This window comes from Bos javanicus, chromosome 24 (genome assembly GCF_032452875.1).
Source record: "Bos javanicus breed banteng chromosome 24, ARS-OSU_banteng_1.0, whole genome shotgun sequence".
NCBI classification, from domain to species: Eukaryota; Metazoa; Chordata; class Mammalia; order Artiodactyla; family Bovidae; genus Bos; species Bos javanicus.
The window spans coordinates 759,999-787,645 of NC_083891.1; the positions used below are offsets into that span (position 1 = coordinate 759,999).

Below are 27,647 nucleotides of genomic sequence, written 5' to 3' on the forward strand. Positions count from 1 at the left end.
CTTAAAACTGCTCTAAAAATTAATTCTATAAAAACAGTGTAAGAAACTAAAAAAAAAAAAAAAAAACCACTTTGAAATGTTAATGTGGGTGGACTTGGTGGACTGAAGCCATTTTCCTTCTCCATCTTTGATGGTTGATGTTGTCATTCAGGGGCCAAGGTGTGTCTGACTCTTTGTGACCCCGTGGCGTCCCAGACCCTCACCATCTCCCACAGTTGTCCAAGTTCATGTCCACTGTACTGGTGACGCCATCCAACCATCTCATCCTCTGTCGCCCTCTCCTCCTTCTGCCCTCAGTGTCTATGTTAAAAGGTCACAATCAGATTTATCTTAAAAGGCCAGGCACATGACCACAGGAAAGTGCCCCAAGTGCTGGCTCTGACTGCTACCCTGGGTGCCTTTTGTTTCATTACTTAAAAAATTTTCCACCTGGGCTGCATTTTAAAATAGGGCTTTTAATATTTAGTTATTGTTGGCTGTGATAGGTCTTCGTTGCTCTTAGTGGGCTTCTCGTTGCGATGGCTTCACTGTTGTGGAGCACAGGCTCCTGAACGCACCGGCTCAGGAGTTCTGGCGCGTGGGATTAGTTGCCCCAAGGCATGTGGGATCATCCCAGACCAGGGACAGAACCCGTTGTCCATTGCACTGGCAGGTGGACTATTAACCACTGGATCACCAGGGAAGTCCTGGGCAGCAGTTTCAAAATGGAAACACTTTACTTAGAGACCAGGCTGTGCCTCTGTCTGTGCACACATGATCCGTGTGAGGACGAACCGCGGGGAGGGAGTCAGGATCCAGGAGAGAGGACGAACCATGGCGGGGCAGTCAGGATCCCAGACACCTGAGCATCTGGTGGACTTCTGGACCCAGCTGTACCTGAAGCCACACCTCACCTCCTAGACAAGTGAGTCAACAGAGGAAGACAAGCCCACTGGAGCTGTGACTGTTACTTCCAACTGTTGCATGTGAGGATACGGCCATAGCCAGCCCTCACCTTTAACCAGTGATTACCCCAGAAAATAGGAAGAGAAAGGTTTGCCCTGCTGCTGACCTACAGTGGAAGCAGGCCCGCTTTCTGCGTCTGGTGGCTCAGCAGTGCTGCCGCCCATCCATGCCTCAGACTGGCTGACGCCCCAGGCCCCGGCTCTGCACTGCTCCACAGGCCTGCAGGTTTCTCAGGCCTTCCTGGGCTCCGTGCCTCCACCTGTAGGCCAACCCAGGGTCACCAGGAAGGGCCAGAGGGCCGTCTTAGGGGAGGCATGAAGGTGAAATCGCTCTCGTACTGCCCCGCGTGTGGAGGCCGGAGGCAAGCGCCTGGGGTCTCAGGTCAGCGGTGCCAGGCGGGCTCTCACTGGAGCCATTTGAGCACACAGGCCTGCAGGTGAGACCCGAGATCCCGGGAACAGGACCACGCTGTCCATGCTGCTGGCTGACGAGCCGTACTTGATGAATTTTACAGCCTTGTCAGCTCTGAGCTCCTAGGATCAGAATTGCTCTGCTTTCCTTCGGTGTTGGATCTAATTTTCATAAATCTATTAGAAACAGCAGCGGTCCTTAGCTTTTCTAAAGCTTTGGTGTGTACAGAACGAGCAACAGCCATGGGCCAGCTTGGGAGGACCCTGCTTCTCCATCCCAACGTCCAAGGCCCTGCTCACTCACCCATGAACCTCCCCACGTCTCTGCCCACGACCTCCCTGACCGGCACTGGGGTGGGGCGGCAGGTGGCTGGACCCTGTGAGGAGGGAACGGGGCAGGGAAGAAGGCTTACAAAAAAGACTTTTATTAAATGAAAGAAAAATCTGTTTGGTGGGTCACATATGAAATAGATATACAAAACTTTACATCTGATCTCACAAAGGAGCCGAAGGCGTTGGCCTTTGTCCCGATGCCCATGGGAGTGAGGAGGCGGCCTGGGCGCGAAACCACGGGACCTGGTGTCAGCAGCCCCCACGGGCCACAGTGCGCTGGACGCCCTGGCCCATCCGCGCTCGGCGCAGGTGTGTGCATGCCACGCAGCCTCACTTAAACCCCGCGCGCCACCGCTTCCGTCAGGAGAGCCAGGACGCCGGGCTCCTGCGCACCATCCCCTGAGTCTCGTCGGGGCCCCAGGCCTCATCCTAAGTGACGTGCTGTGGCATTAACGGCACAAGTGCCCCCGCCTCTGATGACAGACCCCACGCTCCAGCCCACACCCCTCCTCTGATGACAGACCCCACGCTCAGTCCTGCCGTGTGGCCCGGCTGAGCTCAACGACGGTCTGTGGCGTGGCCTGTACTCCCCACGATACTGTCCTTAACAAGTTGGCCTTCCTGTGGTAAAACTTCTAAAAACACCTATTTCTGCAAAATAATGTTTCTGCAGGTGGAGCTCTGCAAACAGACACGTCCTTCCATGGGTGAGCTGCGGGCCGTCCCAGGTCACATGAGGTCACCCAGCTCGGCCTCCAGCGCAGCCGCCATCTCGTCTGCTTCCGAGCTGCCTCCCTCCTCGTCCTCGCAGCTGGACGCCCCGCTGGACTCGCTGGCCGCGTCCTCTTCGTTCAGCTTCCTCTTGTGGCCCCTGCAACAGAAGCAGATGCACCGTGAGACGCTCCCAGCCCTGACGGCCAGGACCCACAGCAGGTGACACAGTGACTGTGACGCCCGAGGACAGGAGAGGGCAGGGTGGGACAAGCTGCTGGAAAGGGACATGGGGACAGTCGCCAGCAGACAGGTTCATGGTTTAGGCCTATAATCTATTTTGAGTTAATTTCTGGATAAATTTCTGACTGTGGCCAAGACTATTTTGCATTTGACATCTAATTGTTGGAGCACCATTTATCGAAAAGGAAAGTTCAGTTTTATAAGAGTATGTACATCCCCTGACACACACCTCTGGTTTGGGAAAACCTTCCAGAAAGAAGAAAACCACCAAAAGTGCATCTCTCTGAGCCACAAAAGGCACGGCCAGCAGCCACACGCAGGACGACGTCGTCTGTTACTCAAGCTCTACCACAAAAATGCTTCTACAACAGACAATAAATGATCTAATCGTGAGAAACACACCCCAGACAGAAAACCACCACCGACTCCCTCAAAAGAGAAAACTCAAAAAGGACAATAAACACTAAAAAAATAGTGCGACTTAATTGGAAAGTGAAACGGAGGTGCAGTTAGGAAGCACCTCACCCCTCAGGCTGGCAGGATTGGGGGGAGGCCCTGGGCCTTGCATGGGAGCGGGACTGGCCCTGGGAAGCGAGTCCCCGAGCCGGGACGTGCAGCAGGCACGTCTCCCTGTGAGGAGACACGTCCCCGGACAACCTCCCAGCTGCATCCAGCGAGGTGCTGCGGGGTGGGCGCTGGATGGGAGCTCGGTACCCTCAGCTCCTCGGCCGACACGCCCGCAGCCTGGCACCCAGAACCGCCCCCCACCGCGAGGTCACACTCCCCCACACTGAGCTCAGAGGCTGAGAGTCCCCCACATCCTGCGCCTCCAGCCCCGCCCAGAGGGACACATCCCAGAAAAGGAGCGGGCGCCGGACACACGCGTCTAAGTCGCGGACTTTGCTCTGCACCAGGTAAGCAAAGCGTCACTCTGGATGCTCTTCTGTCGTCATGGCTACAAGAAGAGCTGCAGGCAGAAGAGCTGCAGGCAGAACAGCCTTGGGGTGAGACGCATCTCTGTTTAAAAAACCACTCTGTTTTACGCTGTCACTTACAGAGAAACGTGAGGCGGTGGGATGAGGAGACACGTGAACTGTGGGTCTCTGGGGCCTGAGCTCAGAGGCCTCGCGGAGCAGCCGGGTCTGGGAGGGCAGCGGGCCCCTAGGGCATCCTGCCTCACCCTAGAAACAGCCCTGCAGCAGCTGCACCCACCCCAGACAGGCTGACTCGGGACAGGGCACAGCCACAGGCCACAGCCGCCTTTCCAGTCAGTGCCCACAGCTGGAGCTGGGCGCTGGGCCCCGCAGGGGGGGCCAGGGAAGGGAAAGTCAATGGGAAAGAACCCGTTCTCTCAGGCCCCGTTCGCACCTTGAGGAGGCTAGGCTGGGAAGAGGGGAGGGTGCCGGGGCCTGGACACAAGGATGGGGCCAAGTGGGTCCCTGCGATGCTTCCAGGAAAGGCGCCAGCCAAGCTGGGGTCGGGCGCCGGGTGGGGGTAGGCGTGGATGCAGGGCTGCAGCTCTCAAACCAAATCAGAGCAGACGGGGGGCCCCGGGCCGGCCTCCACACCGCAGGCTGACTCTGGACGTGCAGAGATGCTCGAACAGAAGGTGTTACTAAGTGTGATTAATCTGAAGCACCCAGATTATTACCCTTTGTCGAGTGGTAAACATGCAGATATGTTTAGAAATGACACGTAGAAACAGTTTTGAAAGACTGCTTAGTTCTTTATCGTTCAAACCACTGCAAACAACCCCAATAACCACATTCCTCACAGGGGTACCACCTCCCAGGGACAGAACTGGAGGTCGTGTGTGTGCACATGTGCACAGCAATAACACGTGTGCAGTGAACACACAGCCCCAGGCGGGTCCTGTTCAACTGTGGATGCTGGCCACCAGGCAGGTGGTGACCCAGGCCCCACCCTAGCTGCACGGCCTCAGCTGCAGCGAGACCCTGGGGTCATGGACTGTCCCTCCAGCTCCTCCTCGGCCACCTTCCACTCTGTGTGCTGGGAGACCCCCAGTGAGTCACCAGGGGTGGGGTGGGGGGGTGGGCAACCTTCCCGGAAGTAAGAAACACGAGGTGCAGAGACCCTCATGCACCCCAGGGTGTTTCAATGAGGAGCTGAGGCCATCAGCGGTGAGCCCCCAGGGGTGCAGATGGGGCCAGGCAGGGCGCCAGGGCAGAAGCACAGGTCCCCACAAGGGTACTCCAGGCTACTTGTCGATAAAACCTTCTCAACTGCATCTGGAGACACTGCTGCAGGGGCGCCAGCCCCTCCACTCTCAGGGCCACGGCCCCAATGGACTCAGAGCCGGGAAGACGTGAGCCCCAGGGAGACGCCAGCAGCCGGCCGGGAGGGGGGACCCCACAGCCTACTGCAGCCTCCGCTCAGAGACGAGCGCCAACTTGCTGAGCCCTGGGGGCTCCACAGGAGGAAGGCTCGGGGACCGTGGGGTCCAGTAGGCGGGCTTGCCCCGGATGAAAGTCAGGCCACAGGGGCAGTGCCCGCTGGTGGAACAGGCAAGCCTTCAGTCCCGGTTACACGCTGTTTGGAATAATCTCACGTCCAACACAATTGAGTTTTAGTGCTTAAATTACCTCAAAGGCTGGAAACAGCTGCAAGCCATGGTTAATAAAGGCCTATAATTGAGACCAGCTTCCTCTCCTCCCAGCAGAACAAGCAATATTTGTGTTTTGTTTCCACAACCAGCTGCACAGTTCCCTAGGGAAACGCTAACAGATTTAATTTGGAGAAAATTTAAGGCCCGAGAGTCATCTCAAATTTGATGTAGAATAAAGCAACGTGAACAGGACACAAACACGCATGCAAACTTCCTCCCCCAGGGTCCGCTGTCTGAGCACTTTGCTGTAGAAAAGCATGTAGACCCACACCTAAAGTCTGCTGTTTAGTAAATACTAAATAAAAAACTGTTATTTTGTATCAACACCTAACCCAGATTAGACAAAATCCATAAAGCACGTATGTTTGAACTGCTGGTTACACCTCGCTGGGTGTTTTGGCAAAAATAAAAGGGCAGTGTTGCACCTGGTAAGGTCACTAGTTCGCCATCAAGGCCACATCGGGTGCACGTGTGTGCACGCGTGTGTCTGTGTGGACAGGTCTGTATTCCGCCGCTGTCCCAGCTGCACTCACAGTGGAGGAGATGGTTATTTCCGTGCACGTGGGCATTAAGTGGAGGTTATGACGGGGGGGTGGGAGGACAGGGCAGTGTGCCAGGAACAGGGCATCAGGAGGGAACAGCGGCCTGCTGCTACCAGGACACAAAAGGACCTGAAAAGAATGTCTCATTTGGAAACATGGGCCATTATTACAAAAATGAGGAAACACCTGATCTGATCCAGCAGTATTGGCAAACCCTGAGCTGAGCAACCCAGGAGCACCTGCTCTGTGGTGTGGAAGGCAGTTGGGGCCCCGAAGCTGAGCGAATGCCACCTCCCGGGTGGGCTCCCGCCCGGCCCAGCCACAACGGAGGCTCTGAGCGTCTTCAGAGATGCACATGTGGGGAGCGTACCATGGCACCAGGGTCCCGGGGCATGCAATCTGGGTCAGGACCACAGGGTGAGAGGGCACGCTCCAAGAAAAGCTTATCCAGACCTCATGTGCTCGACCGTTTCTGAAAAGCCTGAGTGTGTTTCATGACAAAAGCAGCTTTCTGAGCCCTTGAGGGATGGAGCACAGGGCTTCCCCAGCCTTCACGCCCGGTGTAGACGCGGGGCCCACGACGCCTGCACCCCTCATACCCTCCGCCCTGACGGCGGGACTCCCCACGTGCGAGAACACGGAGTCAAACCATCGTGTGCAGCCGATCACCCAGAACAGAGTTCACAGTTCTCTCCTTGACCCACGGAACAGCGTTCCTAGAAAATGGGGAAGCACAGTGTGCCAAGCGGGCTTCTGCAGCGGAGGGCGTGGTGCCACCTCCGCCTGCTGCGGGGCACTGGCCTGTGCCTGCCTGAAGGGGCCGCACTTTTTCCTCAGGTCAGTTCACCTACAGGACGGCCTGGGAGTCAGACCAGATGGCCAGGAAAACACAGATGCAGACACCCACCGGTGCTCACACAGCGAAGCCGGACCCGGCCTCCTGCTCAGAAAGCAGGGAGGCCTCTGCCCTCTGGGGACCCCCTCAGGGTTCCCAGCCCTCCTATCAGGGTCCCCGATGCCGGGAAGACCCAACAGGATGGCGCGCGCTCACCACGTGGGAGGCGCCCGGCCCGCACTCACCTGAGCCCCCGGTTGTCCCCGGCGCTCCTCTCCAGCCGGCGCCCCCTTGGCGCCCGCAGGGCCTCGGGCGGGCCACGCCCCGGCTCCTCCTCCTCCTCCGGCGGTTTCTTCTCACTGTCACTGTCGTCGCTGCCCTCGCCCAGGATGTCGTCCACCTGACAAGGGGCCGAGCGTCAGCACAAACGGAGCACTATCCCAAGGAACCCGCCCGGCGGCCCCTCCCCAGGGCGGGTCTCAGTGCTGCCCGCTCCAGGAGGACATGCAGCAGCTCCTGCAGCTCCGATGTGGGGTCTGCCCGGGAGGGAAGGGGCGGCCCGGGCTGTGTCCCCTCCCCCACCAAAAACTCCAACACCCAACAAGTCACCATTTCTGCCGAAGCCCCGAGTCAGGGAGGCCCAGCGCCCAGGATGACGGCCGGTGCCCTCGGAGCCCCGTCCTGGGTGTGTGCCCTGCACACCTGTGCACCCCACGGCTCTAAGGGGCCCACTTCCCTGCAGAAGTCGTGGACACACAGTGGACGGTGGGGACGCCTTGGAGGAAGGCCCTGGAACCTGGCCCGGCCAGGATTAAAAACCCTCTGATGAAATTTTGGCGATGGGGGTGAAGGGGGACATCCCCGCCCCCAAATAGAGCAGCTCTGAGCAGGGACCACAGCCACGGCAGAGGGCTCAGACCAGCGACATCTCCAGTTGCAAACCTACACATGCAGCTGAGAAGGGACAAGGCACACGCACCCACGAGTTCAAGCACACACACGCTGCGCCGACAGTTCAAGGGCTGGCTTTGCTGTTGGGCCCACAGGGTCTTCCAGGCGTCCCTGGTAGCACAGATGGTAAAGAATCTGCCTCAACGCAGGAGACCTGGGTTTGATCCCTGGGTCAGGAAGACCCCCTGGAGAAGGCAATGGCTACCCACTCCAGTATGCTTGCCTGGAGGATTCCAGGGACAGAGGAGCCTGGTGGGCTACAGTCCACGGGTCACGAGAAGTCAGACACGACTGAGGGACTACCGCTTTCACAAGGCCTCGACACGTAATACACCCTCTTTGTTAAGCTGAAGGCCTCCATTTCTCCCGTGAAACGCGAGAATGCCCACGAAGGGAGGCAAGGCAGGACTCCTGTACTCACAGACAGCGCTCACTGCTCCAAACAGAACCACACGTCCACAGACACAAAGCACCCGGACTGTAAGAGAGCCTGCAGTCTCCTCTGAGAAGCTGCCCACAGCCCACAGGCGGGGCGCCATGGTCCCCAGGCGGGGTCAGAAAGCTGCCTCCTGCACTGCCCGCACACTGGCCAGTCTTGCCCCACCGAGCCGCCCCCGCGGCCAGAGGGCAGCGTGGGCTCACCTCCTTGTCCATGCTCTCTAAGTCCTCCTTGCACAGCGTGTACAGCGGCATGGTTTCCGACATGCTGGGCTGGCGCTTCCTCCGTGAAGGACCAGGCTGCTCCCCATCCTGTCTGTCTGGCAGGTCATCACCAAACACCTGCTGGGGGCGTGGCTGCACCGCCCTGAAAGGGAAGTCACAGCCCATGAGGACAGCCGGCCCGAGCCTGACTCTCAGGACAGGTACACACACACACGGTATACATACACCCAGGGTACACACACCCACCTCGGGTACACACACACACACACACACACCCCCACCCACCCACACAGGGTATACATACACCCAGGGTGCACACACCCACACACACACACAGGGTATACATACACCCAGGGTGCACACACCCACCTGGGGTACACACACACACACAGGGTATATATACACCCAGGGTACAAACACCTACCTGGAGTACATACACACACACACACACACACACACACACACAGTATACATACACCCAGAATGCACACACACCCACCTGGGGTACACACACACAGGGTATGCACACACCTGGGGTACACACACCCAGGGCACACACACACACACACCTAGGGTACACACACACACACACACACAGAGGATATACATATACCCAGGGTACACACACCCACTTGGGTACACACACACAGGGTATGCACACACCTGGGGTACACACACACAGGGTGCACAGACACACCCACCTGGGGTACACACACACACAGGACACACACACCCAGGGCACACACACATACAAGGTACAAATACACACACAGGTTATAAACATACCCAGGGTAAACCCACACACACCCCCAGGGAGTGCACACACACACACACACACACACACACACACACACAGTATACATATTCCCAGAGTACACACACACACCCGGGGTACACACACAGGGCATACACACACCTGGGGTGCACATACACAGAGAATATACATATACCCGGGGTATACACACAACCCCCCCTCAGGGTATACACACACACACAGTATATAAACATACCTGAGGTACACACACCCCCACCCACACAGCATACACACCCGGGGTACACATACAGAGCACACACACACAGCTGTGAAGACACACACTGCCTCGTGGGTGGTGCCTACTCAGCTTTCATCAGTCTGTATTTACGAAACTAAAGCCCAGCAGGTCCAGCCAGAATGCGGCAGGTCAGGCTCTCCTGTCCTCGGGCTGAAAGCAGACACTGACCTCCTCTCTCACCAACAAACCACACCACTCAGCGCCGGTCTGGCGGGGTGGACAGGGAGGGTGAACACTTGCCCAGAAGCCAGCGCGGGGGGATATGCCCTCCGTGTGAGGTCAAGCAGCCACAAGATCTCCGTACGGTCCCACATCAGGTCACATCAATAACCACAGCTCTCATGAGCGTGGAAAAACGGCAACGGTATCCTTTTACTAAAGACACGCCCGTCACAGCCTCCCTCCAGGTCCAGAACGGGAGAGGAGGAACACGAGTGTCCTCCGCGGGAGGCGGAGACCCGGGGCTCCCAGGACCCTACAGGCACCGCCAAGACGCTCCCTCCTCCAGGGACAGGACGAGCTTGGCCACGACTCCCGCCTTAGGTGCCCCTGCCAGATGGCAGTCACACCGGGTGGGCGAACAGCAGGAGGGCACCTGCCCTCCATCAGCCAGAGATTCCCCATAACGCAAACAAGCCACGGTTCTCCATACGTTTCTTTTCTACTTGGAAAACAGTCGTGTGTGACCCCATGGACTGTAGCCCTCCCTCCAGGCTCCTCTGTCCACGGGATTCTCCGGGCAAGAACACTGAAGTGGGTAGCCATTTCCTTCTCCAGGGGATCTTCCCGACCCAGGGATAGAACCTGCGTCTCCAACACTGCAGGCATATTCTTTACTATCTGAAGCACCAAGGAACTGGAAAATAGTTGCTCTTCATTAAAAAGGTGTTAGCATACAGAGGTTTGCTGTCTTAAAAAGAATGAGAAGTAAGTATTTTAAAGACGTCTCTACTCTGTCTCCTAACATGGCGACCACCAGTTGCCTAAGCCCCGCCGCTCCCACGGGCTCTCGGCATCCCACGCTGCCTGCACGACTCCCCAGGTGGGAACACCTGCGCCACCTACAGAGACTGGGGGGGTCAGACGGCCACAGACCACTCCCCGCCCTGGTGTTAGCAAGCCCACAGCAGCCCCCATGGCCAACCCAGGAGAAACAGAGATATGCACACGTTTACAGCGGCCCTGTCGCTCAGAGTCTAGAGCTGGACATGCCCCTGATGTCCTCAGCGGGTGGACAGTCACAGAAACTGCCGCACCTTACACCACGACGCCCTCTGAGCAGTCGACACAGTGACGCTGGGGCAGAGTCTCCAGGAAGCTGAGCCGGGCAGAGCTACGCGGCGCCAGCCCGCCAACCTGCGCTCTCGCACGACAGGACAGGGACAGACACAGACCAGGGGGGCCGTGCACGGGAGGCTGAGCGGGGCAGGGGGCCGGTGGGGGTGGGCAGGGAGGCTAGGGGTGGCCGCTCCAGGTCTGGACCGTCAGGGCAGGCATCTCGGCTCTATGTGGGCTGCAGGTCTGGAGATGTGTCCACTGGGGGGAGATGGTTAAAGGGTCCTTGGGTTCTCTGTCATTTCTGTTAACTGCCTGTTCCCCTACAATCATCTCCAAAGAAAACCTATACTATAAAAAACAAGACATTCACAACCTGCAGCATACAGCTAACAAAGGGCATAGAAGAAGCTGTTTCAGTGGCTGACCCACTGGGAGACGCATATGAGGCATGCTGCCGTGGCCCCGACCTCGCACCCTGCTCATGGCCCCAGCCCAGTGACCCCATGGAGCCGTGCCTGCCACACAGGCAGCCTGGACCCGTGCCCCAGCCCGGTGGCTCTGAACAGCAGCTGCTCTCCCCTCCACGGTCCCAGCAGTGACCTGCACATGGAGATCCTGTGTGAGAGGCACTCCGTCCATATTCCCCAAGGACCTCTGACTCCAGGCCCCTTGCGGGCTGGCACCTTAGCCCAGAAACAGAACATCAAAGCAGGAGGTCTGAGACTTAAGACTCCCAAACAAGTATCAGACGGAAGCAACTGCCCAACGGCTGTGGTGTCCGGTCACAATCGGGTCTGCCCTGGGGTTCCGGATCAGAACGTGGCCGGCACGCCGCCCCCGGGAGTGTAGCCCACCCTGCCCTTTGCACACCCGTGGGCTACACGCCGCTACCTCCAGGAAACAGGACCGGAAAGGGTGGATGGCCCAGGGGGTGGCCTAGCTGGGCGCTTGGAGGTGAGCCCAGCACCCTGTCGGGCTCACCCTCACAAGGAGGAACCTCAGAGATGGAGCTCACTGCAACACTTCGGAGAACAGCTCGGTGTAAGGATGAGTGCATAGCAAGCACGCGCCACGCGGCGACAAGCAGGACATGCCACACACGCGCGGAGAGCGAGGAGCGACAAGACCAGCTTCACAGAACAAGAGCCCCGTGAAGCTTCTGGGATGACAGAATACAGAGCTGCACCCCAAAACCCAAACGCTGTTTAGGATAAGCTGCACGAGTTACTATAGAAACACTGGGCTGCTTTTGTCCAGACGGCGCACCCTCCATAGACATGCACTGAGGCCAGCGCAGCTCCAGGGCCCTCAACCCACCACCCGAACACCTGCTCTCCGTCAGGAAGGACCTGACAGAGAACACAACGATCACCGCAAAGAAAACCCCAGCAGGCCACGTGTCCACACGGACGAGGAGATAGCACCGTTTGGCTGGCAGCACGGGACCAGCGTCTCCTGAACCCAGGCAGTGATGCAGCCCTCTCACAGCGACCGCCACCCAGGAGGACCAGGGCAGAACTCCCAAAAGCCAGCCAGGAAGAAGCATCAACTCAGGGTGTAAGACGACAGCCAGTGAGGTGGAGGCGGGTCCACAGGGCTGCAGGGGCCAGAGACGCGTCATAGCGTAGCCGTGCACCCGAGATGGGCCAGGGCCGGGAGGCTGCCGGGCGGGACCACGGAGCTCAACAAGCCTTGGGCGAAACAACAACTAACTCCCCCATTTATCAGAGTCACAGATGTCCACGACCTTTAACCCAGCCGGAAAGCAACTCCACAGGAACAAAAGCAGCACACAGGCTCACAATGCATCTACTTAAATGATTAAATGTCACGTCGTCATGAAAAAAAAATCAAAGCTCTATCAGTGACCATGCTCTTGCTGCTGCTGCTAAGTCGCTTCAGTCGTGTCCGACTCTGTGTGACCCCATAGACATCAGCCCATCAGGCTCCCCTGTCCCTGGGATTCTCCAAGCAAGGACACTGGAGTGGGTTGCCATTTCCTTCTCCAATGCGTGAAAGTGAAGTCGCTCAGTCATGTCTGACTCTTAGCGACCCCATGGACTGCAGCCTACCAGGCTCCTCCATCCATGGGATTTTCCAGGCAAGAGTACTGGAGTGGGGTGCCATTGCCTTCTCCGGACCATGCTCTTAGTTTCAAATAAAAAAAAAACCACCAACCAACACCTAACTGAAACTGGCCTCAACCAGTGAGTGCATCCGTCTGTCCACAGCTGGAGCCCAGCAGCAGGACAGACACACAGCCTACAGTCTCCAAGGCCCGTGTGTCTGTGCAGGGCGGGAACTGCTCCCGACAGGGCAGCCCTGTGTCTCAGGGATGCAGCCGGCAGGGCAAGACAGGAGGGCCAGGGCTGCCTCCTGCTCCCTCACTGATCCTGGGCAGAGGAGGGCCACGTGTCCATCCAGGCGGAACCACACCTTGTCCGGCCCAGCCCCACACCAGACGGGAGACTGTGCACCAGGCCTGCCCCACACGCAGCCTGCTCCTCGCAGCCGGCCATGGCTCAGGGGTGGCTCCCTGCGAGCAGATGGAGTACCTGAAGGAGGAAAGCCCTGCGTGGGGCAGGGCGCCAGGCGGCCCGGGGCCCGAGGTGGCTGTGCGGATGAGCTTGCCCGTGCTGGCATCGTAGATCCGGACTTCAGGACCAGGCGGAGCCTTCGGGTGCACAGGCGTCGGGTGGAACAGGGCGGTGGGGACCAGGCTCTGCCTGTCTGGGAAGGACGCGGGGCTGTCCTCCCTACGGGTGAGAAGGAGGGCCGTGTAAGGGGCTGGAACCCATGGGACCCCGGCAACCCCTCCCACCGGGACATGACTCTGCAGGGGGCATGTGGTTCCTGGTCAGGCCTGGGGCTCTGCCACAGCCTTGGACACAGGCCGGCACTCTCGGCACTGCTGTCTCTCAGGCTGTTTGCAGCCCTGCCTGTAAACCCAGCACCTGCTCTCATGGAGAGGGGTGCCCGTGAGCCCTCTCCCCCAACACCGCGGCCCACACACCTCCGCACCTGCCCTCCCCCAGCCACCACCTCCCTCCATGTTGGACTCTGCAGACACCCCGGGACTTGACAGAGCATTCCCAGCCTCAAAACACCTGTAAACCAGGAATCATGGCAGAATGCTGTCTGGTGTCTTAGAAGCAGCGATTCTGCTCCTTCTCCAGGTGGCATCAGGGAGACGGGCTATCGGTGACACCCCGCTCAGCAGGGACAGGGGAGAGACAGGCAGGTGTCTCCGCAGATGGGAAGCCGCGGGCTGCAAGCGCTGAGCAGGCCCACCGCCCGCACCTGCTCGTCGGGGACCGGGCCGCCTGGAGCTCACCTCTGTGTCCTGCCCTGGTCATCGCGCAGCGGGAACAGCTGCTCCTCCACCCTGTCCCAGCGCTCCAGGCAGCTCCACAGCCAGTCGGGGTTGACCACGTGCAGCTGCCCGCACTCCTGGGCCTGGCGCACCTTCTCCGTGCCTGCAGGCAAACTCAATCCACTCAGAGCCACGGGATGGGGGGCAGGGCGCCTCGGGGGCGGCAGGGACAGAGGGGAGAAGCTGGGGCTGGGGGCAGGGGCACAGAGGGGCGGGGCTGCTGGGGCTCAGGGCTGCTGGGGTTCAGGGTGGGGGACACGGAAGGGCAGGGCCGGGCGCTTCAGGCCTCGGGGACACCTGGACCCCCCGCTCACCAGCGGGCGGGCTGGGGGTGACTCACCGGCCCGCGCGGCGATGAGGTGGGTAGGCCGGGCCGGGTCGTCGGGGTCGAGCACGAGCTGGGTGAGGATGCGCGCGCCCAGCGCCCGGGCATGGTAGTGCTCCCGCGTGCGCTCCACGGGGAAGTTGGTGGGGTGCAGCCCGCTGAAGATGATGGCCACATCCGCCAGCACCTTGCTGCGCAGCTCAGGGACGATCTTGCGGATGTCGGGGGCCTCGGGGCTCTCGCCGCTGAGGAAGCGGTCATACTTGGCATAGTAGTCGGAGTGCACGCGGGAGAGGATTTCCTCCAGGTGCACCAGGTGGTCGTCGTCGTCCGCGTCCTCCTCCTCCTCCTCCTCCATACTCTGGTCCAGGGACTCACCCACCGTGATGCCCGACTGCTCGCTGTTCTGGGACTCGGTCTCGGCCTCCTTGCGGTCGGCGCAGCCACCGCCCAGCGCGCACAGCCCATCCCGCTCTCCGTCCTCCTGCGCGTCCGCCGGCACGCCGGGGCTGGGCTCCCCGCAGTGGTTGGCGCCCGCGAGCCGCTCCCCGGCCGGACCTGGGGGGCCTCCCTGCAGCATGGCCTTCCCAGCGTCGCGGGCAGCCTGGGGCTTCCTCCGGGTCCGCCTCTCCCCGCTCTCCCCGTCGGAGGGGGCAGGCGAGGGCTGGCCCTCGGACTCGCTGCTGCTCCCGCTGTCGCTGGGCACGTCCGGGTCCGCGTCGGGGCCGGCTGGACCCCGCACAGGCTTCTTTTCTGGTGGGGTCTTTCCGCGCGGCAGGTTACCTGCCGAAGTCCCGCGGCCGTCAGCGGAGGGGGTGCGGGCAGTGGGCCGGGGGCCCCTCTCCTCCTCCTGGCAGGGCCAGCACCCCCGAGGGCCCGGGCCCCCGTTGAGCTCCCGGGCGGGCCTCCCAAGGCCGTTACTCTCCACCGTGGACGCTGGCCTTCCTTCCTCGGGGTCCCTGATGGACAGAGGCTGCTCTGCGGCGTCTGCACCTTCAGGACGATCGACCAGGTGAGGACACAGAAGACAAGGCCACCGTTACTCAGCGAGCAACAGGAAGCCTCCTGTGGACACACTGCCCGCCAGCCCGTGCCTGCGGTTCCAGTCACCTCTGGACGGTGGCACACACCAGGAGGCGGCCAGCGGGTGACTGCTCCAGGCTGGCCGCCTCGTTGGTCACTGGGTTAGGGGCTCCACAGGGTCCGAGACGTGTGGACCGCTCTTGGCTCCCAGGCTACGGTCAGAAGGCCCGTGCCTCAGCCGTGCGGGTCGCCCTGGGGCCTCCCTCCCCTCTGCCTGGCCTCAAAGTTCTGCTTCAGCCAGTGCAGCAGTTAACTGTATTCTCAAAATAATTTAAAAGCTAAAGATTGTCAGAAACACTTTAAACCGAAACTTCAAACTTTCTCCAGACTTTGGGCTCGACTGGCCGGAGGGGCTCCGTGTAGGTCTGGGCAGGGTGCAATGGCCCTGCCTCTGCGGGAGCCCCCACACCACACCCCTGGGCCCCGCTGTTCTTTCCAGGGAGAACCAGGAAGAGGGGCAAGTTCAGATGCATTAAGTCAAGTAGCATTCTTCACTCAACTCAACAGGAAAGACGCTCAGGCTAACACTGTTACATTGAAACCACATAGTATCAGTGTAACAAACAAACCCACAGGACCTCTCTGAGGCTGAAACACAAATAAAGGAACAAAACCAAAAACAACTGGGAAGGAGCAGTAGCCACAGTTGAGAAGGGACAGCAGGGGCCCACCCACCTCTCTTCCTCGCTGGGGGCTCCCGGGGCGCAGACGGGGCATGGATGTCCCCAATGCCCTGGAAGTAGACGTATTTCTTCACGGTTATCAGGTTGGGGGCGAACTTCCAGACGTCTTCTCGGTCGTCGATGATGCAAACCATGGAGTCTCCACAGGGAAAGAGATTTCTGGAAGTAAATATGCATCACTAGTACCCTTTATGGAAGTCACCACCCGCCGAACATCTACATTGTCTCTCACGTGGAACCAAGGGAGAGCAGGCTAACCAGAACCAGGCATGAGCTGCACGGAAAGGCTTGTTTAAAAAACAAGACTTTCAAGATTTCCAGAGAAAGTGACACTGAGATTGCTAACACTCCTCCCGTGTCTGGCGCTCCTCCGGGCAGGAGCAGGACAGAGTGAGGCGTCAGGGCTGGGGAGAGCCCTGCCTGGGGGAGCTGGCGTGGACCGACAGGCCCGGCCGCGGCCTGACCCAGCAGGCCATCGGCCCGCGCCATGTGAGAGCTACCGGCTCCAGGCGGGAGACAGAGCCCCACTCGCGTCTCAGCTGGGCACATACGTGACGTCAGGACAGAACAGTGATGCTGGGGTGCCAGGGGAGCAAGGGTCCAGAAAGCCCGAGGGACACAGGCCCACTCTGGGGTCTCGTCACCTTGTTTCTGCCCCCAAGGCCGACATTCAGACAAGCAAGTGCGAAGACAGAGAGTCAGAAGATGGTGCTTCCTGCCCATCTTCCAGGCCTGAGGAACAAACCCAGCAGAAGCGCCTGCCACTGCTCAGGTTTTCCAGCTACCACTAAAGGCAGGAAGAAGGCTCACATGTCCGGAATGACTTTCCGTGCGTCTGTTTCCACGGCACAAGGTGCCTACAGTGACTTACGCTGGTGATGCTTTCAGCACATCTAACTCCAGCAAGACCAGGGAACAGCTTGCGGCCAGAAACCTGCCTCACCAAGCACCCCCGCCTGGAGCTGCCAGAAGCCCTGTCCCTGGACACCCCGTCCTCAGGCAGCTTCTCCCCTGACAAGCATCACACCTTCCCTTGTGCCTGTATCTGCTCATCCAGATGCTCAACCTGTAAACACGAGCGCTGTCTCCGGACAAGTACTCCCAGGCTCTCTTATGTACTACAGACGTGAATAGGACATCCTAAACCTGAAACTCGAAATGTCAGCTAAGGGTCACCAACACCGGCCAAAAGACCACACCCGAGATAGGGGTATGTACCCCCTTATCGGGGGGAGGCTGCCTCTCTCTAGGTAGAAAACAGGGAAATTCCTTATACAGGCTGAGCAAGAAATTCGCAATATAAAACAGGCCTTCAGTGAGGGGTCGGGGGCCAGGACCGGAGGGGCCCGTGAGGTGGAAGGAGGCAGGACGCTGACGGCAGGGTCAGCATACGCAAGGCCCTGAAGGAACAAGGCCCCAGGGGCGGCCAGGGGGCTGCAGGCGCTCCGCCCCAGGCACTCGCGCCCTCACCCCGTGCTCACTCCCACATGTGCGATCCCGGGCTCCAGCCTGAGCCCCCCAGGAGCCACTGCTGCCTGGACATTCAGGGAAAGCAGGGAAGGGAGGGGTCTAGTTAGAAGACAGTGGCTATCCACACGCCAGAGTGAACGCTGGGGACAGGGAGAGGAGATACGGAACCCGCAGCCTAATGCTCCAGATGCAGACTTTACAACCGGAAGTGCACAGCCAGGTACCTACCTAAGGTTCCCTGTTTTGGAAAACGGGTCAATACATTCATCCCTCGATAATATTCGATGAGAAAACAGCTTCTTCTCAGGATCTAAAAAGCCTTTGAAAAGCAAACAGGACACGGTCACGTGTCTGAGACGCGCTGCCGTCCCACTGCGTGTGAGATGGGGAGACACGGAGCCCACCCCCCCTTAGGGGAAGGGGATCGGTCCAGATGGTGACAGAGCCCCCACCCAGATGCTGCTGGCTCAGCAGGTGGGGTGAACACAGCTCAGTGCTGCCCCAGGAGCCCAGGGCCTGCCAGTAACCAGCACGGGGACCCCACACATGCCACGGCTCCCGAGAGGGGCCCGTGGCCTGTGCATGTCCTGGGCCGTCGTGTTCGTACAGCAGAGGGGAGAGCAGGGCATCCAGGCAGTGCTTTGAAACTCGCCCCTGACAGCAGGACTGCATGGACATGGACGAGGAAGCACCTGCCCAGCCACGCACAGCACCAGTGCTTAGCTGTTCCCAGGCTCACTGAGTGCCCACCAGAGCCCCCGCCCTCTGTGACAGGACCCCAAGGTCACAGACTTGACACCCACGCCGACTGCTGTCTACTGAGACAGACATGTCCCCGGTGACCAGGCTGGCAGCCCCGAGGGTCTCTACCTGTATAAGAAAGCTCTTATAGAGAGCTCCTACTTCCCCGAGCGTCTGTGATCCTGACCAGCCTCTCCAGGGGCCGGCGGCGTGCAGCTGACAGAGGGACAGGGGCTTGCACTTGGGACTGGAGCGTGACTGCTGGCCGAGCAGAGCAGAGATTCTGGAGGACTGGCCTGCCCGCGCCCCAGCCACTACCACGGGGCCGAGGCCGAGTCAGGCAGAGCCTCTGACCTTCCCTCCATCTGCAGGACCCACCTTTGAGAAGGAGAGGAGCCAAACCCACACGCCGGCCGTTGAGTATCCAGAGTGGGACAAAACCCCATGGGCTGCTCACCTGCGATGGTGTGCGCGTACAGCCGGCTGCCGAATGTGAACACGTGCAGCTCGTACAGCCGGGCCACCTTCTCCAGGAACTCCTTGCAGTGGGGACGCAGGCGTGTGTGCAGCATGGGCTCTCCCCGGCCTAGCTGGAAGTGGAAGATGCCCTGCAGAGAGCAGGCCCAGTCAGAGGGCAGCGCTGACATGTGGCAGGTGACAGCCGCCAGGCTGGGGGTTATGGGGGGGGAAGTCACGGCAGCACAGCCTGCCGCGCCACACAAACGCCTTCCTCTCTCACACTCTGTAAGGGGGCTCAGCCTTTTCCTGCATTAACCGCCTGGGTGAGTACTCCGGATAATCACAGCGACTGCCCACAATAGCCAGGTGACCTGTGATAGCTTCCTGTGACAACTATGGCGCCTTAGTTGTCTGAGGACCGGGCACCGGAGGCCTCACTAAGTGTCTCAGGATTCCGGTGGACACTCACGTCCCAACCATTTCACGAGCACCCTGGGTGGGTCACTTCACGCAGGGCAGGCAGCCAACCACCGCAGATTCCAGGGTCTATCCACAGTGCCTCCCGGGGCCAGAGAGGAAGGTAAGCTAAGAGCCCCACACAACTCAGCCTAACTTCCTTACGGTTATAAAATGCAACTCCACTGACTTACAGCACAAAAACAGGTCCATCTTTAGGAGACAGATGAGATCAGTAACTCCAACCTGCTCACACATGATCAACATGCACGTAAGTCTACTCTCCTTAGAAAGTTAAACTCTGATCCTTTTAATTGTTTATCATTCATTTTCCCAGTAATAATAAACTCAAAAAGAAAAGGAAATGACCCGAGGCATTGTTAAGTTTTCACTGGCTATAAATCTGTCACACTGTTCACGACAGGGCTACTCTGGTAAAACACTTGGGAGTCAAGATGGTACAACCACCACCGCCCCCCCCCCCACCACCAGCCCCACGCTCAGCGGTAAATCGTCTGGACACTGCAACAGAAAAATCCTCAAATCCCAAGTCAGGGTATCTGAGGTTAAGGGTTCAACCCACCTCTCTAAGTGCTGCCCGCAGGTCTGGGAGCTGTGGTGGTGGGGAATCGGGAGGGCACAGGAAAGCCCCCGGCAGTGGGCATGGTCCACGCGGCCCCAAGGACACCTTGCTACCACACATGCAAGTGGGTGTGATGCAACCGTTCAAACTCTTATGAAACGAAATGTCCGGCTCCGCAGCAGACAAGCCCCGAGTGGCTGCAGTTGCCACCCCGGCACCCCACCCCTGCCACCCAGCTCTGCCGCCCATGAATGCGGTGGTCGTGATAAGGAAACCCTGAGACATGTCCACAGGCGATGGCACAGACGGCATGGAGAGCTGTCACAGGACAGAAGATTCCACGACACAGAAACACTAGCCATCCGAACACCTGCACTGCTCTGTGGGAGAGAGGGTCCACTCCAGCCCCCACCAGCTCTCCACTGTCCCCCAGCGTGGCCGTGAGCTCAGGGGCAGAGCCTGTTCACTTCCTAAGCGGAACACCAGGCTCCTTCCCAGGACAGCAGTGCCGCCCGCGCTCACCTTGTTGGACATCTGCTGGCAGTGCTGCTCCGTGGTGTGGATCAGCGTCTGGTCCAAGTCCACCATGAGCACCAGCTTCCTGTTGCGGTGCAGTCGCTGCTGGTCTTCCCTCCCCAGCTTTTCTGCTTGCTACAGCCAGGGAGGCAAAGAGAAATGACTGAGGAAGGCTGTGTGGCGACAAGGTGACGCTCCGTCTTCTCAGGAAACAGAACAGGAAGCTGGGGGTGCCCGCTGCACCCACGCGCCCAGCAGCCCGGAGCCAATGCCCTGGTGCCTGAAGCCCGTTCCATTTGCTCGAATGTCCTCAAGCCAGTCTGACCGTGACCGCATCTGGTTACATGTGGACCAGTGATCGGGGCGGGGGCGGGGGGGAGAGGCAAGAGGCTGAGTCTATACGGACTCGCTCAGGGCGGGGTGCTGGAGGACTGAGACTCTGTAAGCCGCGGGGCGGCTGGGGCCGTCCTGATGAGTGACAGGAATCCCACCTTGTGCTCCCGAAAGAGTTTATGCAGAAAGGCCAAGAGCTACTCTGTTACAGCAGAAACAGCGGGAACACTTCCTTCTCTTTTCTACCTCAGACTTCCTTGTTTTGTCTTAAACATACGCTTACGTACTTATGCTTAGATTTCAGTAATTCAGAGAAGTCAGAATCACGTCTCTGGCATTGTCTTTTCCACAAAACACAAAGTAGGCCTGTGTCGTTTACAAGCACAGTGCTTCGACTGACAGCTTACAGAGACGCAGAGCTCCAGGGCTCCCTCAACAAGACAAGAAGCCAGTGCCCTGTCCTGGTGAGGCTCGCACACGTGGGGGCCCTGACCCAGCATCAGGAGGCCTCTGGCCAGCACAGCCACGTGACTCTCGCAACGTAGAAGAGCAAGCTTTCTGTTCCCAGACCTCCCTGCAGCACGCGCACGTCTGCTCGTGAAAGCATGCACTGGGCCCCCACGCCCACGTTGCCAGCACCACTTAGCCGACACCGCTTACTTCCTGCACAGCCCTGCTCCCAGGCAGGGGCCTTCCGGTGCCCCCAGCTCACGACCCCGCCCGGCGGCCAGGGCTCCCCGCCCAAGGCTGTCTTCCCCTCTGAGCCCAGGCTCTGGGGGAAGCATCCCGGAGAGCTCCCACCCCAAAGGCAGGGAGATAACAGGAGAGGCACAGCCCCCGTCCTGCGGACAGGCCGCTTGCTTCACACGGACCATCCGTGCACTGTGGTCACTTGGGATAGTGACAAGAACAGGCCTGCCCCCTCCGCCCCCACCCCCACCCTGACTGAGGAGTGCCCCCAGGACCACCCTCCCAGCCCCGGCCCCCCAGGACACCTACCTCGGAGCTCACCATGAGCTCGGGGACGCTGTGCACCATGGACACGGTGGCCGTGGACAGCGGCACCTGCGGCCGCCCGTTCTCGCTCTGCAGCCTGCGGGGAGAGGGGCGCTGAGGCTAGGGCTCTAGCTCGCTAACTCACGGGGACTTCAGCTTGGCCTAATTCTAGTAGACGTGCACCACGGGCCTAGTGCTGAAGTGTCCTCCCCATCTGGAAACACAGGAGCACTGAGGAAGACTAACTCACACTCACAAAGTTTCCTTTGAAAATAAAGACGGTCCCAGAGGCCCACAGTGTGAGAAACAGAAGGGTCCACATGGCTCCACACGCGCGAACCAGGGACACCCTCGACCACGGGGGCAGACGTGCCCAGGCTGAGACACGCCCAGGCGAGAAGTCCAGGCCAGGTCCAGGACGGCAGTCCCACAGGGACAAGGAGGAGGGCTCGTCGCAGCTCCTCCCACCACACCGGGGTATGCGCCTCCCGAGGAGGCAGCCCAGCCCGTGGCGTGTGGGGGACAGCGGGGCCGCCGCCTGCACCCAGCCCTTGGCCCTCGCCCCCACAGGCCCCGCTGCTCCCAAGCCGCCAGCACTTACTGGGTCAGGTCCTGGCCACACTCGGCGCACAGGCCCTTCATGACGACGGGGTGACTACATCCTTCTAAGCGCACCAGGACTGCCCTGGAAACGGGGGAGAACAAGCACACATCAGCAAGAGCTGCAACCCCTGGGCTTATTGGATGCCCCAGGACTGCAGGGGGTCACGCCGCCCCCGAGCCATCTCTCTGGCGATAAAGTGAAGGGCTTTCCCCTCCGTGGGTCCTTCACGTGAAACACAGCAAAACTACCTACGGAACAACAGAAAGGACTCAGGATGTCCTGTCAGATAACAGAAAACTGTCTCAAAACGCATGAGAAGCTTACATGGGATTCTCCTATGGTTTCTGATAAACAGCTTAGAAAAACCGAAACGTTAATATGACAAGAAACAACTCGTTAAAATACAGACAGATAATAAATGATTCTTGTCTCCCGTAGTCATTCCCAGTCTAGGAAAAGGCTGTGATTAATCTAAATTTTTCTGACAGGACTAACATTCCTAGTTTTCATAAACACAGAAATTGCTATTTTCTTTGTACATTCACCTCAAACCCTGGTGGCCTGGCAGCGGTCTCTGAAGCGGGGCTTTCAGCTCCGCAACCTGATGGCTGTGGGTCAGCGTGCCAGGCAGGCCAGCGTGGTCCCACCTCCCAACCCGGCGGGTGTGGGCCCGGGCGCCCAGCATGGGGGGCCCTCGGGTTGATCCTCACAGACTCTCTGAGGCCTCTCCCGCCTCCCGGGCAGCGCCCCATCCCTGCTGTTCATGACCCGGCTCCCCGTGCCCCCAGCCGTGTCCCCCCCAAGGCCTGTGCTGGGCTGGCGGCACGGCCCCTTCCCTGAGGGGCCACCATCAGCGCCATCTCAACCCCTCCCCGAAACTGCCCCCTCTCCCTGACCCTAGACAGGCTGGGGGAGTGGATGAGCCCCTTTCCTGAGCACACACAGCTCCTCCAGGTGACCGTGCCCATCAGCAGCGCCGGCGTGGGGTCCCGCCTGCTTCAGTCCTCGGTTCTGGAGGGAGGCCACTGCTGCCACGGCCCCCGCCCCCCACCTGGGACCCAACTGCATGACAGGGAGGGCGGATGGGGAGGATCCCTTCCTGCCAGGGACCCTCCTGCGCGCAAGGGGGGAACGGGCCCAGGATGCGCCTGAGACTGCGCAGTGGAGCTGGCAGGCAGACGGAGGCGCTCCGCTCCAAGTTGAGGGTGCCCTCCAGCATCTGCTCACGGGTCGGGGCGCTGTGGGCCCTGTGGCACCGGCACACAGCCTGCCGCCTGCCTCCTGGGACACCCACAGGTGGCGGGTGGGGGAGAAACAGTGACTGCTCATCCACCATCTCACTGACGCCACTCACGCTGCGGTCACAGGCCCCGCAGACCTGCTGCCCATGAGGCCACAGGGACACAGCGGCCGGTGGGCTCCCGGGCCGGGGGCCCCCACACGCCACTCCTCTCAGCAGGTGCGGCTCGGGCTGACACTTGCCGGGTAAGTTGCAGGAACGCCCAGCCCACATTAGAGGGAAGCCGACCTGACAGTCACCTGTGTGTATCCGCGGGAGGCTGCTCCCAGGACCCACAGGTACCAGAGTCGGGGGATGCTCTAGTCCCTTACGGAAAACGGCCTGGTGTGTGCACACGTCCTCCTGTATACACTGGCTGTCTCCCGGTCACTGGGGACACCCACCACAAGGTCAGCACTATCACAGTTGCTGGTATGCGGCAAATTCAAGCTCTGCTTTTTGGAACTTTCTGAATCCCTACTCTCACTGCTCAGATGTTCTGACCCAAAGTCAGCTGAACACACAGGTGGGGAAACTCGTGGACAGGGAGGGCCGACTGCATTTTCTGTAAGTTACAGGACCAGATCTGCCCCCCAGGGTCAGAGCTGGGTGTGACACTGTCTGTCCAGCTGACTTGGGCATCTCTGCTTGGGCTTAAAAAATATCCCCCCAAAGAGATGCAGTCCCCAGAGAGGGAAAGGGGGTCAGACAGGAGCAACAGCCACGGCCTTTTGGCACGAGATGCCCTCCCTCTTCAGCTCTGCAGACCTTGCCATGGGCAGGGTCGTTCTACCCTCAACCCACTGCACAGTCAAGGGACTGATGTGCTGTGAACTCTAGAAACACTTCAACCAAGGAGACGAGCCTCAGAATGGCAAGCCAGCCACCAACACAGGCCCACCTCCCCGGTGGGTGAAGAGAGGCCACGGGACAGGTGTCAGTGTGGTCCCCACACAAGGTATTCCCCTCAACACACAAGGACCAAGCTCTTCGGAGGCTTCTGTGCTCAGGCTTCTGTGTCTGCTCTAACGGGGAGCTCAGAGCGCACCGGCTGTGTCAGGGAGCGGGTCCCGGGGTGCTGCCAGGTGCTGGATCTGGGCGGGTCGGACGGGTGAGGGGCGAAGGGGCCTCTTCAGAGCGGTAAACGTCTGGCTACTGAAGAGCACTGGGGGGCGAGGCGTCCAGACCACGGCTGCACTGAAAGGAAGCAGGACTTCTGTGAGAAAGGCTGATTCCAGGGCTGTGTCAGGGAACAGGACCTGGAAGGGTGCCTGCTGCCTAGTCCAGGATAATCTGAGTGTTGAGTAAGTGACTGGAATGGACTACAATCCACTGAATAAGAACCCATGAGTCCACGCCAATAAGTTAGTTTTTCTTACAGTAGAAAGCCAACCAAGAAAGGAAGAAGAAATGAAGGAATTAAAAACATCACCACTGTACAATCCTGATACAAACAGCAGATTCAGACAGACAAGCTACCAGGCACAGATAATGCTAGTTGGACGTCAAGAAAAGACGCAAGCACGCACCTACACAGCCTCCTCCTGTGCCGGTCCTTATCCATCACCAGGCTTGTTTTCTGATTATTTTATGTGTATATTTTCCTTTCCTTTGGAGACTTCAATGTATCCACATGAATTGAAAAAAAAAGTAGACAAGTGAAAAGAAAGGACAAATAATTAACAGAAATACTTTCTGCTAACAGTGCCTTGTCAGAATATTTCCAAATCAAAATAATTTCAATCCACATATGCGTTACGAGGACAGAAACAGACTCTTCCTTCATCTACTTCCCCCACAGGGATGCTCCGGGTGAAATGCGGCCTAAGCAGACAACAGTGTGGAGAAAACCCGGGGAAGCCCAGCAGGGACAGGGCTGGTGTGTCAGAACCTGCTAGGACCTCGTCTCCTCCTCTGTCTAAAAGGTCAGAACAATCCTCGCTCTCCCTGACAGTGTGAGCACTACAAAAACATGCAATCCCATCGCATGTCACAAGAGCGTCTGCCATTTCCACTACATCCAGAGACAAGTTCTCTAAGTTCCTGGAACTGTTCTTGCCGGAGAACCACCTCTGGTGTGGTCAGGATGAGGCCAGCTGATGACAGCGATGATGGACCCAAGGACAACTCTGGCCACAGAGCCTGGCTCTGGGCTGGTGCTTTACACACCCTCTCAGACCTGAGTTCCAGGAGAAATGCTACCACTGGTCAGAGTCTCAAAAGGCCCCGGGACAAACCACTGCAGTAAGATACCCCAAGACCTGAAACACCAAAAACACACAGAAAATTACCCACAGCTGGGAACTCATCACTAGGCCAGCTGCTGGGCTGACTGGCGGCATTACCTGCCTGGGCTCCCCTTGCTTTGCAGGACGGCTGCACGTGAAGGCTCGCTAGCTGCTGTGACCAGTAACCGGCCTGCCTGGGCCTTGGTGTCATTTCCGTGCAGTCAGAGTAACAGAACAACATGGAGCAGAGGTCTTTCCCTCAGGGGTTTTCTACCCAGTCAAACGGCAGCATCAAGCAGCATGTCCATCGTTCAGGTGGTGGGTTTACAGGCTCCTTAGGGCCCAGGCAATGGTCAAGGAAGATCTGACTTCAAAGCAATGCTGAAAGCACACCGGGGTGTCACACACAGCGAGCCTCTCCCTCGTAAGGCCAGGCAGATGGCTCTGGCGGTGGCCAGTGAGAGTGCAGCCCAGCCACCTCCCCTGCACTCTGCGGCAGGTACAGAAGGCTGAAGACCTGGCTCTGCCTCCAAAGATGAGAGAAGAGAAATGGATGCGGGATGAGGTGCCCAGGACTGCAAGGCAGGCAGGCTCTAGCCATGTGGAACCATGTGGAAAATGTTCAACAGCCAGAGGATGAACTTGTGCCACCAGGAGAGGAGCAGGGGCCGGTGCCCACCTCTCCAGGGGAGGGCCAGGGTGGGGAGAAAGGGAACTGAGCGCCCAGGGCACTGGCGCCCCCACAGAGGGAAACGGCACCCCAGCCACTGAACAGGAGGCAGGGATGCTCACCTGCCCCAGGTTTCCGTTCCTGCAATGGAAACAACCACACCAGTCATGTGTACACAACTTTGCGCACAACACTGGTCAACTTATAAACAAACAAACAAAAAATCCCTTCACAAGTTTAAAACATTGGGTACAACAGCAAGAGCCGATAGTAGAAGGATACACTACTGCTTGCCCTGACCTACCTATGCCAGAGCCGCACCCCCTTCCTGAGCTATGCAGCAGAACTGCCAGGTTTTACAACCGCGCTTCACAAGGTTTACTATGACCTGAACAATTGCATGCCTCTCAACAATTAACGCTGTGACAACAAGCATGAAACACGCCTGCTTCTTCCTGTACGCGCTATGACCCCTAGTTTTCCTAACTTACAAACGTGACGTCTTGGGTGGAGACACCTGTCACAGAGAGAAAAGAACGCAACTGTCTTTCAAAGAGTGCAATCTCGGTGACACATGGCTTTTTTTTTAAGTTTGCTGCCTCCGATCAGTAGATGACTAGCAGGGACTGTCATCCAGCCTTAGAAAAACAGGCAGAGGCGCAGCTGTGCGCCCTACCTTCCAAACTTCTCCCCGAGCGCAGCCCCTTCAGCGGCAGCTCGGGAGACCCTCTCCCACCCAGTGCCCAGCCCAGGACCCGCTCCCGGCCCAGGCCCAGAGCTCCCTCCAGACCTGGCTTCCTTCCCCGTTACCACTCACCCGGGGGCCACCACCTGGCCCGGCTGCGCGCACAGCTCTCGCACCACGCCCGCGCGCTCCGACCTCAGCCTGCGCTCCGCGCGCACGCAGCCTCCGGAGCCGGTGCGGACAGGGGCGGGACCGGGGGGCTGCGTGGAGGCGGCGGCCTCGCACACAGCCAGCACGGAGCCGATGCGGACGGCAGCGCCAGCCGCTACCCTCCACTGGAGCAGGCGCAGCGGCCCGGGGCCGGGGCAGCGCACCTCGGCTACGGCCGGCGGCTGGGAGCCCTCGGAGGGAAGGCGGCCGCCGGGCGGCGCCTCCATCCTAGCCACGCGGAGACGCTGCGGAAGGGCGCAGGCAGACGATCAGGGCCCGGCGTCCCTCGCCGCGGGCGGGCGACCCCGGCCCAGGAGGGGACAACGGCGGTAACGCTGCGATCCTCAGCCCCGCACCGGCTTCC

At 59.3% G+C, this 27,647-nt stretch overlaps 1 protein-coding gene across 5 annotated transcripts; it reads right to left on the reverse strand.

Moving 5' to 3' along the window:
* Window positions 1-1,759: 1,759 nt before the first annotated feature.
* CTDP1 (CTD phosphatase subunit 1) lies at window positions 1,760-27,647 on the reverse strand. Of its 5 annotated transcripts, none has more exons than XM_061399457.1 (14): window positions 27,206-27,279; window positions 25,020-25,108; window positions 22,209-22,292; window positions 21,611-21,704; window positions 20,285-20,413; window positions 18,722-18,872; window positions 17,752-17,842; window positions 16,046-16,212; window positions 14,303-15,280; window positions 13,924-14,065; window positions 13,145-13,345; window positions 8,239-8,401; window positions 6,891-7,045; window positions 1,760-2,559 (listed from the first exon to the last, which is right to left on the reverse strand). In XM_061399457.1, the coding sequence occupies exons 2-14, from the start codon at window positions 25,052-25,054 to the stop codon at window positions 2,418-2,420; spliced, it is 2,532 nt and encodes an 843-aa protein (XP_061255441.1). In that variant the 5' UTR covers window positions 25,055-25,108; window positions 27,206-27,279; the 3' UTR covers window positions 1,760-2,417. The 5 variants fall into 5 exon arrangements, with proteins under 5 accessions (XP_061255441.1, XP_061255440.1, XP_061255439.1 ...); XM_061399456.1 differs by lacking the exon at window positions 27,206-27,279 and adding an exon at window positions 25,836-27,172; XM_061399455.1 differs by lacking the exon at window positions 25,020-25,108 and having other exon boundaries at window positions 27,206-27,644.